The sequence below is a fragment of the Alexandromys fortis genome, unplaced genomic scaffold (genome assembly GCF_014885135.2).
Source record: "Alexandromys fortis isolate MF-2015 unplaced genomic scaffold, M_Fortis_MF-2015_v1.1 scaffold_242, whole genome shotgun sequence".
Taxonomy (NCBI): domain Eukaryota; kingdom Metazoa; phylum Chordata; class Mammalia; order Rodentia; family Cricetidae; genus Alexandromys; species Alexandromys fortis.
This window is the reverse complement of record NW_026068123.1, coordinates 1,837,770-1,849,785: the sequence shown is the minus strand read 5'-3', so window position 1 is coordinate 1,849,785 and position 12,016 is coordinate 1,837,770. Positions and strand designations below refer to the sequence as shown.

Here is a 12,016-nt window from a genome sequence, read left to right as displayed (position 1 = left end):
AGCAGATGGAGGGAGAACACGAGCAAGGATGTCAGGACCACGGGGGGTGCACCCACCCACTGAGACAGTGGGGCTGATCTATTGGGAGCTCACCAAAGCCAGCTGGACTGTGACTGAAACAGCATGGGATAAAACCGGACTCTCTCATCATGGCGAACAATGAGGACTGATGAGAAGCCAAGGTCAATGGCAAGGGGTTTTGATCCTACTTCATGTTCTGGCTTGATGGGAGCCTAGCCAGTTTGGATGTTCACCTTCCTAGACATGGACGGAGGGGGGAGGACCTCGGACTGTCCACAGGGCAGGGAACCATGACTGCTCTTTGGATAGGAGAGGGAGGGGGAGAGGAGTGGGGGGAGGGGGAAAAGAGAGGGGGGAGGGGGAGAAGAGTGGGGGGGAAATGGGAGGCTGGGTGGAGGCGGAAACTTTTTTTTTCTTATTCTCAATAAAAAAAAAACAATTATACAACTCATTTCAATTTCTTTATATTAAGCAAGTTAAAAACAAAGTTATGTTAAATGTTAACAATTTGGCTATGTCTAAAGTTTTACAGGCTGGATTCAGGTCCATGTCAGAATAGAAGGGGTCTTAAAGGCCAGAGAGATGGCTCAGAGGCTACGAAAACTTGCTATTCTTATTCAAAAATAAATAAATAAATAAATAAAACACCCAGATTCAGCAACCATATCAGACAGTTCACAACTACTTGTGACTCCATTCCAGGAGACCTAACACCTTCTTCTGGCCACCATAGGCATATGTATGCATATGGCACACATGAACTCACAAAGGCCCATAGTCATACACATAACAATTAAAACAACAGCTGGGCAGTGATGGCACACACTTTTAATCCCAGCACTTGGGAAGCAAAGGCAGGTGGTTCTCTGTGAGTTCAAGCTCAGCATGGTCTACAGAATGAGCTCCAGGACAGGCTCGAAACCTTATCTCAAAAACAAAAAATAAATAAAAAATAAAACAACAATAATAAATATTTTTAAAAGAGGCTCAGGATCCAGTAGTCAATACTAATGATGATAGTGATAATAATATAAACATAAAATACAAAGAGAATAGGCAGTCAAAATTTAAAAATGAATAATTTACTTACTCTGAAATTTAAATGCACTGATAAACAGGGACAGCATTTTTAGGGAGAAAAGAAAGAAAGATATGGACTATTGAAATTGTAAAAAAGTCTACATAGATGGAAGTAATGGAGTTTAGAGATATGAAGATCTCCTAAAACTCTCAAGTCCAATAGCCTCAGCCTCCTGATTCAAGCTTTCACTTGTTGGTAGAGCACTTGCTTAGCTTACCATTCCATCCACAGAATTGGGGTGGGGTGGGGTGTTACTACTGTATTCCAAGTAGACTGAACTCCCATTTACCTTGGTGAACTCCTCTCTCGATTACTCGAAACTCTTCTGTCTCCAAACAAGAGCTTGAGCTGGGTTTGATGAGCTGACATCCTATACGAGAAGAAAGACACATTCATGAAAGCAGATCAAGCAAGAAAGGATATACCTTTCCATGACTTAGAAACAACAGTTCCAATAACAGCAATGAAATACTGCTAAAGACCCCACTGAGTACAAACCCCTTTATGTGAAAAAGGTACTGACTTCTTTCCCTTTAAGCCTAAAGTGATGGTTACAAGAACAAGACAGAAACACTAATACTGAACCAGTGGGACAAGTTCACCAGGTAAAAGTTTTGGACACTAAGTATGACTACCTGATTTACTTGTCTAGGACATGGTAGAAGGAAAGAACTGACTCCCACAAATTGTATACTGACTTTTAGATGTGTACTGTGACAAAGAATAAATGTAGACATTTTTAAGCACTAATATTAATCAAATTGAAAAGAAAGTGAAAGAAAAATTTGAGACAGGTTTCTTAACTGTGTCACTCTAATTGGCCTAAAACTTTGTAGACCAGACTGGCTGTGAACTATAGAAATGCCTGTCTCAATTTCCTGGAGTACAAGGATAAAAGGCATGTGCCACCAAATCCACAAGATTCTTATTATTATAGAGAAAAAGATTACACTAGTAGTTAAATATTTAAGTGTATCAAAATCACATGGATGGACCATTAAAACAGAGATGATCAGTATTCTTGATTCAGTTGTCAAAGATAGTCTGAAAACGACCTTTTAGTAGAGCAGAAGAACAATACTGGTGATTTTAGGACTGTCTTTAAAACTACAATTGGTTAAAATACAGTAGGGCAGAGTTAGAGGCCTATTTCTCATTCCTCTCTCTCCTCTTCTCTTCTTCTCTCTTTCTCTCTCTCTCTCTCTCTCTCTCTCTCTCTCTCTCTCTCTCTCTCTCCTTTCTTGTTTTTTTTTTTTTTTTTTTTTTTTTTTTTTTTTTTCAGATAGAGTTTATGTAGTCCTGGCTGTTCTAGAGTTCAATATCTAGACCAGGCTGAACTCAAATACACAGAGAACCTCTTACCTCTGCCTCCCTAGTACTGGGGTTATTAAAGGTGTTATTTTCTATTCTTCTGTTATTTTTAACTGTCCTGAGAGCTGCATGACGTATTCTAAAAAGTAGAAAATTCATAGGTATGATAGCTCAGCAGGTAAAGGTGCTTGGTGCCAAGTCTGACAACCTAAGTTCCATCCCTAGAACTCACATGATAGGAGATGACTCCCAAAATCTGTCCTCTGAACTCCACTCATGGGCTATGATACACACACACACCATAAAAAAACAAAATGTAATTAGAAAAATACACATTTTTTTGTTCTATAAGAGTCTATGGAATGAGGGGAACCTCACCTAATGAGGCCAGGTTCTGGTAGTTCTCCAGCATCACCTCTCTGTAAAGGTTCCTTTGTTTTGTGTCCAATAAAGTCCATTCTTCCTGGGTGAAGTCTATAGCCACATCCTCAAAGGTCACTAACTCCTACAATCACACACACTTGGATTTTAGCCAACTAACATCTCCATCCAAGTTCACAGGACAATGAAGATGAAAATTCAGTTACAAAGAGTTGGGAGTTCTCCAGCAGTCCATGCAAGAGTTCAGTGAATAGCCCTAGGCACTCTTTATGTCTATCTCGCTGCTATTAATTTTCACTTTTACATCTTAATTTTAAAGACAGGGTTGGCCAGATTGGCTGGCCCTAAACTCTCTATTTTCCCACCTTTACCGATCCAGTGCTAGGGATAAAGACATACACCACTGTGCCCAGACTCCACCCTTATGTCTTTATTGACACATCCCATTACCTCACCCATCTCATTTACTTCCTTCTATTCAAATGTGTTAAATGCACTGCATACACTTGACAAATGATGAAAGGTGAATAACATCTTTCAGAAAGGGGAACATTCGTCCCCTTTATCAACTGTCAGAACACAATAAAATCAAAAATACAAAAGCAGTGTCATGGATAAAGATTAATCACAAATTACTGAAACACTGGGATGATATTCACAGTAATCCTGAGCCAGTATAAAAGCTTAGTTTTCTCACTAACATGATAAAATATATGACAAGAAGCAACTTCAGGAAGAAAGGATCTATTCTGGCTTACAATTTGAGAGGACATAGTCATGAAGAAATACAACTAATCACTCAGTCCTTGAATAAGGTTAAAACTCTCCAGAAGGTTAAAAGTTTCTCCAGAAACTCTGGAGAAAAATCTCTGCCTACATGGAAATGGGTCAGCCTTATGGGTCTAATGGCAGGATATACTTTAGTCACACCTGGTAACTACTTGCCAGGCAGTCGGACACCATCCTGTCCATCTCTGTCTTTTCACGATCAAAGTAGCTTGGGTCCCTAGAAAATAAACCTAATAGGAAAAAAGAAAACAGAGTTATCCATAATTCTCACTTTTACAAACATGGATGTCATCCTATCCTAGTTCAAAATTCCCATATATTACAACACAGGAAATCAATCTCTCAAGCTCTCTCTGTCTCTCTGTCTCTTTCTCTCTCACACACACACACACGCACACATGCATGCACGCAGGCACACAGACACACACAACTCATCACATCTCATTTCATAGACACACAGGGCTGCCACACAGTACCAGAGTAGTCATCCTCAGAAAAAAAAAGGAATGGTAACCACACTGCCCATAAGGACAAGTATACCGGTCATATTTTACAAGTAAAGAACAATAAGTCCTAGAAACAGGGCCTATTACCTGCACATGGGTGAAGGGACTCATGGGTAAATCAAGTGCACTCATTATCAGCAACCTGGCTTATAAAACAGGCTTCAGCAACCCTTGCCAACTTCAGTCATCTGTATTAATTATTTTTCTTGTTGCTATGATAAAAAAAAATACCCAACAAGAAACAACTTTGGGGGCTGAAAAGATGGTTCAGTTATTAAGAGCACTTGTTGCTCTTACAGAGGACCTATGTTCAGCACCTACACAGTAATTCACAACCATCCATAACTCCAGCTTCAGAAGATCTAATGCCCTTTTATGACGTCCACAGGCACCAAGCACAAATGTGGTCCACAGACACACATGGAGGCAAAACACAGGTAAAAAATAAAAGGAAAAAAATCTTTTAAAAAATAAAAAGAAGCGGGCTGGAGAGATGGCTCAGAGGTTAAGAGCACTGGCTGCTCTTCCAGAGGTCCTGAGTTCAATTCCCAGCAACCACATGGTGGCTCACAACCATCTTGTACTGAGATCTGGTGCCCTCCTCTGGCATGTGGGCAAACATAGAGGCAGAATGTTGTATACATAATAAATAAATAAATAAATCTTTAAAAAAAAAATAAAAAGAAGCAACTTAAGAAAGAGTTTATTTTGGCTTATAGTTGAAGAGGATATAACCCTTAGAATATACTGGAACACTTATCTTCCAGAAACTGAAAGACACATCTGGGCAGTTCACTTGAGTGGCCAAGATGATCTCTCTCTGCAGAAGGCATGGCAGCAGGAATAGGAGGCTGGCTGGTTACATTGAATCAGCAGTCAGGAAACAGAGAATGAACAGAAAATAGGGCTGGGCTAAAAAAACCTCAACCACCCAATACTGAGCCACTTTTTCCAGCAAAGCTCCACCTCCTGAAAGTTCTACGACCTTTTCAAACAACACTACATGCAGCACCCCTATGTCATTGGGGTAATTTAGCATTCAAACCACAGACGCATCTCTGACCTGGCAGTAATCAGAGCACCAGCACCTATCTGTACAAAGAGCACACAACGCATGAGCTAGACTTACCATGGGACAAACTGATGGCTTCCATCATGAAAGGATGATTGTGAAATACACTGGAACACTCTCTTCCAGAATGTGAAGGACACGTCTAGGCAATTTATACATATAAGGGGTCAGTGGTGATCTTTCCTCTTTTTACATGGTGACTTGCATTCCTGAAGACACGGATCATTCATCAGAAAATCTTACCTATCAATAATCAAGCATCATAATTAGCTCTTTCTCTTTCTGATGCTGATATGAGCAAAAGCCACTAAAAATGATACACATCATCTGGAAAGATGGCTGAGCAGTTAAGAGCACTTTCTGATCTTCCAGAGGATCTGAGTTCAGTTTTCAGCACCCATGTTGGACTGATCACAACCACCTGTAACTCCAGCTCCAGGGGATCAATCACCCTCTTCTACCTCTGTGGGTACCTTCATACACTCATACAGACACACAGACAAACACACTCATAGACATAAATAAAAACTTAAAAATTAATTATCCTAAGGCATCAAGGGCTCCTATCATTAGTAGCATTTATGTTTAAAAACATAGATTCAAGCGGGCTGGAAAGATGGTTCAGTGGATAGAGTCCTTGTAACTCTTGCAGAGGACCTGGGTTCAGTTCCCAGCATCCACATGGTGGCTCACAACCATCCATAACTCTGGTTATTTTCTTCAGACCTCCACAGGTACCAGACACACAGATAGTGCACACACATGCAGGTAAAACACTCATACACAAAACAAACAAATTTTTTTGATGAACAAAAACATCTAGATTCAGAACCAGCAAAATAACTCAGCAGGTAAAGTGCTTACTGCTTGCTAGGCATGCTATCTGAGTGCAATCTCTGGGACCCATATGGTAGGAGAAAATTAACTCTTGAAAGTTGTCCTCTGACCTCCACTCATGCTGTCTGTACCCAATCCAGTAACACAAACTCAATAAATAAATTTATAAAGGGTCATATAACAAACAAACAAACAAACAAGACTCAAAAAGAAAAAAGAACATGCAATCGTTCCAATCTTCAACTTAGAGATGAACTAAAGCTTTAAGCACTTTGACGCTCAATTCTTATCTGGAAAATAGCACTTCTCAATGGGAGGAAGACATTCCTTAGAAAAGGACTTGTTTTCAAACTAGGACAAATAGAGGGGGGGGCTATTTCAGGAAAAGGGGAAAGGTTAGGAAACTCTAACAGAAAATAAAGCACTATACAAATAGACTAAAAACACTAGAAAAACTATACAGGGCTACTTCCAAACTCAGAGATGAGAAAGTTAGGTAAGGTCTGTGTAGAGTGGGAAGGTATGTAGGCCATTTAGTTGTCTGTCTTATCAGTGAAATACTAAGGAGAAAAGAAAGAATTATTAGTTTCTAGAGATACAAGTCATTTGGCTTATTTTTTTGTTATTTATAACAGATATACGATGTGGGATTCCCCTCTCTATGCTGTGAATACCATTGGTTAATAAAGAATCTGTCTTAGGTCTGGAAGGGAAGAATATAGGTAGGTAGGGAAAACCAAACTGAATGCTGGGAGAAAGAAGACAAAGTCAAGGAGGAAGACAAAGTCAAGGAGAAGCCATGTAGCCACCGCCAGGAACAGATGAGCCAGAACCTTGCCAGTAAGCCACAGCCATGTGGTGATACACAGATTAATAGAAATAGGTTAAATTAAGATGTAAGAGCTAGCCAATAAGAAGCTAGAGCTAATAGGCCAAGCAGTGATTTAATTAATACAGTTTCTGTGTGATTATTTCGAGTATGGGCAGCCGGGAACAAACAAGTGGCCTCTTACAAAAGATATAACTGATTTTATTTACTAGTGTTTTCCTTGATATATAAGAATTGTGTATTTTGGTGTATGGTGTAGTATTTCAGTACCATGTATAAAATATATAATGACCAGATGAGGGTAATTCAGAAATCAAACAAGAATGTTAAAAATGTGATGAAAAATCCAGCAAGGAAGTTGAGGGTGATAGTGAATGCCTTTATCCCCTGCACTTGGAAGGCAGATGGAGGCAGATCTGAGCTTGAGGCTAGTCTGCTCTACAGAGTGAGTTTCAGGACAGTCAGGGCTACAAAGAAACCTTTTTCAAAAAAATTCAAGAAAGAACATATTCCCAAAAAAGCCAAGAAGGACTAAAAAATGGATTTCTCTGACATTAGGAATGTGCCAAAGGCTAGGGAGGTAGTAAAGTGCTTTCTTAACTTGTACAGGGACCCAAGTGTTATTTTCAGGACCTATGTAAAAATGCCAGGTGTAGTGGTATGCAGTTGTAATCATGAACTAGAAAGGCAGAGAGACAGGAGGATCCCTGGGGATCCTTGGTCACAGTCTAGTCTAATCAGTAAGCTCCAGGCAAATGAGAGGCCCTGTTTCAGGAAATGGATGGCATCCCTGAATATGACACATGAGATCATTCTCTAGCCTCCACATACATGCACACACACATGGATTCAAACACAAATATGTATATATACACATGTGCACTTAAAAAAATGCCAAATCAATGTTCATACAGGATGTCATTAATGTCATGTCATACCTGTAGTCCTAGAAAAAGGTCGATACAGTAAGAATGTCTTCTGCAAAAACTGATGGCACCATTGTTGTAGTACTTCAGGTATCATTTGGAAAACGCCAACTATGTCCCTTGAGAAACAGACATAACGAGGTTACAGAACCGCTGAAACAGGCAATGAGCTGTGTTGGCCAGTATGTAAAGGAAGAATATCTTTAGCTGTTGACTAAATACAAGACAACCAGATGTGTTACTATACTACTGATCTTCAGGCTGAACAACAATATATGTCTCTGTTTTTATTATTATTCGTGCTACATCTGGCACAAACATTTAGGATACAAATTCATGAAAAGGCCATTTCCCGCTACACATGGCCAGAATCACCACCATACCAGCTAGGTTTTGCTTTCTTCTCTCCTGGCAGACTCTCCCTGAACCCCCTTCTCAGTCTGCTGCCAAACTAGATAGTTGACTTAAAATTCAGTCAATTTTCACTGTTCTACGCAGCAACAATAAGCGTCACATCTCCATAATCATTGTAAGCAGATTGGGTAAGACAATTGGAAATTCTTAGAGGGAAGAATTAGTTAAAAGATTTTTTCACATTAAAAAATGAAAAACACAGCCAGGCGATGGTGGCGCACGCCTTTAATCCCAGCACTTGGGAGGCAGAAGCAGGCAGATCTCTGTGAGTTCAAGACCAGCCTGGTCTACAGAGCTAGTTCCAGGACAGGCTCCAAAGCCACAGAGAAACCCTGTCTCGAAAAACCAAAAATAAAAAATGAAAAACACTATTACAATGGAGAGATTTGGGTCACAGTATGATAATACACTGGACAGCAATAAAATGGAACAATTAAATGAGATTAGATGGAATTCATTTAATGTCAATTATAAACATCTCATTTTATCACTAGAAAGTTGGTTAATCTGAGTGCTAAAATACAAGTTTTAGAAAAACGTAATAAAACAGATCATAAAGATATTCAAACCCAGACAGAGGATTTAATGGTAAATCAATTTCAGCATTGCATTTTAAGGCTAGAAAAGAACAGCCTAAGGTATCAAACAACCAACTTTAATATATCCAGTAACCTTCTGCCAAAAGAAAGAGGCTCTGTAAGCAATGAATGGACTCCTGTGCCAATGTTAGATTCAAGGAGACTCAAGAAAGCAATAGTCTCATATGGCATGCATTTACCTTTTGTGAAGCAAATGATGACTCATGGTCAGTTTGTAATAAAATTATCCCAAAAGACAAGACAGACTTGGTTAATGCTGTTTTAGAGCTTGGTCCACAATTACAATGGAAGACATGGTTGAGAGAAAAGGCTAACACTATTGAAAAACAGAGTGAAGCTAATGTTATTCTTTTTTAAAAAAAAATGCTGCAAGATCCCCACGGCAGTAGACAGCAGAAATGCTGTAGGTTCCAAATGGTGGTGGCGGGCCATGTGGTGGCAGGCAGCGGGCTCTAGGCGCAGCCAGTCCCAAGCAGAAATGGCTGCCGGTCCCAGAGCGGTGGTGGCGGGCCATGTGGCGGCAGACAGCGGGCTCTGGGAGCAGCCAGTCCCAGGCAGAGAACTGCTGGTCTCAGAGCAGTGGTGGCCAGCCATGTGGCAGCAGGCAGTGGGCCCCAGGCGGCTGCTGGTCCCTGAGCAATGGCTGGTCCAAGGCAGGGAGACACATGGCGGGTGGGCAGAAGACAGAAACATGGATAGACACGACATGCAGGGTGAGGTTGAATGTTTATTCAGGGGGTTATGGAGGAGGAAGGGTGAAGGGGGGGACAGAGAGAGAGGGAGAGAGAGAGAGAGAGAGAGAGAGAGAGAGAGAGAGAGAGAGAGAGAGAGAGAGAGAGAGAGAGAGAGACCCCCTAAATAAACATTCAACCTCACCCTGCATGTCATGTCTATCCATGTTTCTGTCTTCTGCCTGCCCGCCATGTGTCTCCCAGCCTGGAACCAGCCATTGCTCAGGGACCAGCAGCCGTCTCTGCCTGGGGCCCACTGCCTGCTGCCACATGGCCCGCCACCACTGCTCTGAGACCAGCAGCCATCTCTGCCTGGGACTGGCTGCTCCCAGAGCCTGCTGCCTGCCACCACATGGCCCGCCACCACCATTTGGGACCTACAGCATTTCTGCTGCCTACTGCCACGGGGATCTTGCAGCATTTTTTTAAAAAGAATAACATTTTGGTGCCGTGACTCGGATGATTTGCCCGCCCCAGACTTCCTCCTGGGGCTGGAGTTCCGGCTTTAGGCGCCGTCTGGGACTCTGAGCTCCTTCCTGGGGCAGAATCAGGACTCGAGGACCTTCTCTACAATGACCCACATGTTCCATCTGCCTGGATGCAGCTCCTCCAAACAACAAATCAACTAATCGTGAGTGTCCCCATCTCGGCCAGCTTAACCATCTCTTTTAACCCAAGGGATTGAGCTCCTGGCAACCCTTCACGGCTTTTAGGGATGGGGGACCTCCAACCGTGGGCTTTCAGGGCCTCGGTTGTTCCCTTCACTGGCATTCAATTCGGCTTGTCTCCTGTGCTAAGCCCGTGCCTGGGATGGCATTGCTTTAGCCAGCCCCTCAGCTCACCCGCGCCTGGAGGCCCGGGGTCTCCAGTTCTTCCTCTTTTTCTTTTTTCATTCCTTTTCTCCCTTCTTTTCGTCGTAACTGCTGCTACGCTGCTACGCTGCTTGGTGCAGCAGGCCACTACTGTGCGGCCTGACCTTGGCTGAATCCCTCCTGCCCGAGGCTGGAGTTGATTCAGCCAGGTTATAACACCACCCCCATGGAATCGGACGCCTTTTCCATAGGGCCTGCGGGTGTTCATGCCATCTGCATCTCGTCTTAACAGGGAGCCATTCTCGTTGTAGGCTTGAGGTGCCACGGTTTTTGTGGGTGTTTGCATGGCCTTGACCATGGGAGCCAAGCTATCCAGACCTATCACTCTGGCCTCATGCTTTAATGCCTCACACTTATCAGTTTTTGTTTAAAATGGCCCCAACTACCTTAAAAAAAAAATTAAATGGCCGGTTTTTTGGGTTCCAGCCTTTTGCCCCTCCCCTCTGCAGCTTTTGTTATGGCATGGCGGCTCACCAACAGAGCAGACAACATGTGGCGGTCACCATCTTGGCTGAGGGTCAGATGGGTCAGGTGACTTTTTCGCCATCTTGGCTGAAGGCCAGATGGGTCAGGTGACCTTTTCGCCATCTTGGCTGAGAGCCAGGTCATGTGACCACACTCTCCCGGTTTTACCCTGCCTTCTCACCAGGTTTCCACTAAAATCCTCCTGTTAACTTTGTTACATGTGTTTTGAGCAATGGCATGTCTCTGATAGGGCCCATCAGAGGCATCCACGTTGCCCAATTCTTGTTAACTCTCTCTATGTATAATAATTGTTTATTACATCTCATTTCAGACTACAAACCATGAGTCTCATATTTAAACTGGTATGTACCTTTAAGTCTCTTAAGCTGTTCTCTACCATTGTCAGTTCTGCCACTAACCTTATATTACAAGCATGTAAATCCTCAAATGTAAATCTTACCTGTTGAGAGCCAGTATGGTCAAGCTCAGACCCAACTTTTCAAACAAATTCTATACTATAGTTATACCTGATAAACAGCCCTCAACTGCTCAGAGATCTGGGGAATGTGATATTTAAGTATCTAATTATTAAAAAGTTTTCACGACAACAAAAAGAGACAGGTTGGCTCCTAGCAGCAGCTCTCTGCTCCCTCCAAAGAAGACAGAAGACAAATGGACACACGAAACAACGTCCTTCTGCGGTTCGCTTTGACTGCCGAGTGCTGACCATTGGGCAAACCTGCCTTTCGTCTAAAGTAAAGACCTCTCTAGAAGTGGACGGAATCACTGGAATCGACAGCCTAGCTGCTCAGGTCAAGGTAGGCCTGTCTTCCTACAGATTTCTTAGCCCACAGGGTCTTCTGGAGCCTGGCAGGCCCTGCGCTAAACAGCAAAGCTCAAGTGCAACCTTCCGCGACCATGGAGGACCCAAAAAGAGTAGCTCTGGGTGCCAACCAAGTAAGTTCTCTGTCGTTTTTTAATCAGTAACTCAAGTAAAATCTTATACTTCTCAAAGATCTCTGACAGTTTGACAGCTGAGAGGTTTCACCAGGTTGAGGTTTTGCAAGGTGACCTCACCAAACAAATTTCAAACCAAATTTATCTCTTATGCTACAGTCATTATATGTCTAAAACTTCTGTTTTCACAAACCCAAGGAGTTCTCGTGAGTTCCAGGGAGCCAA

At 42.3% G+C, this 12,016-nt stretch overlaps 1 protein-coding gene across 8 annotated transcripts in view; it reads right to left on the bottom strand.

The window, feature by feature from the left end:
* Window positions 1-12,016, bottom strand: part of LOC126490543 (zinc finger protein 883-like) — a 31,308-nt gene that overhangs the window by 11,582 nt on the left and 7,710 nt on the right. For 2 of the 8 annotated variants that reach the window (XM_050125521.1, XM_050125522.1), the window contains exons 2-6: window positions 7,766-7,872; window positions 5,219-5,404; window positions 3,725-3,813; window positions 2,792-2,918; window positions 1,392-1,472 (exon numbers count right to left, since the gene is read on the bottom strand). In XM_050125521.1, coding sequence (XP_049981478.1) covers window positions 1,392-1,472; window positions 2,792-2,918; window positions 3,725-3,813; window positions 5,219-5,246 — 325 coding nt within the window. In that variant the 5' untranslated portion in view covers window positions 5,247-5,404; window positions 7,766-7,872. Of the gene's footprint in view, window positions 1-1,391; window positions 1,473-2,791; window positions 2,919-3,722; window positions 3,814-5,218; window positions 5,405-7,765; window positions 7,873-12,016 lie in introns of those variants that run through there. The other 6 variants (XM_050125523.1, XM_050125524.1, XM_050125525.1 and 3 more) reach the window with 4 other exon arrangements.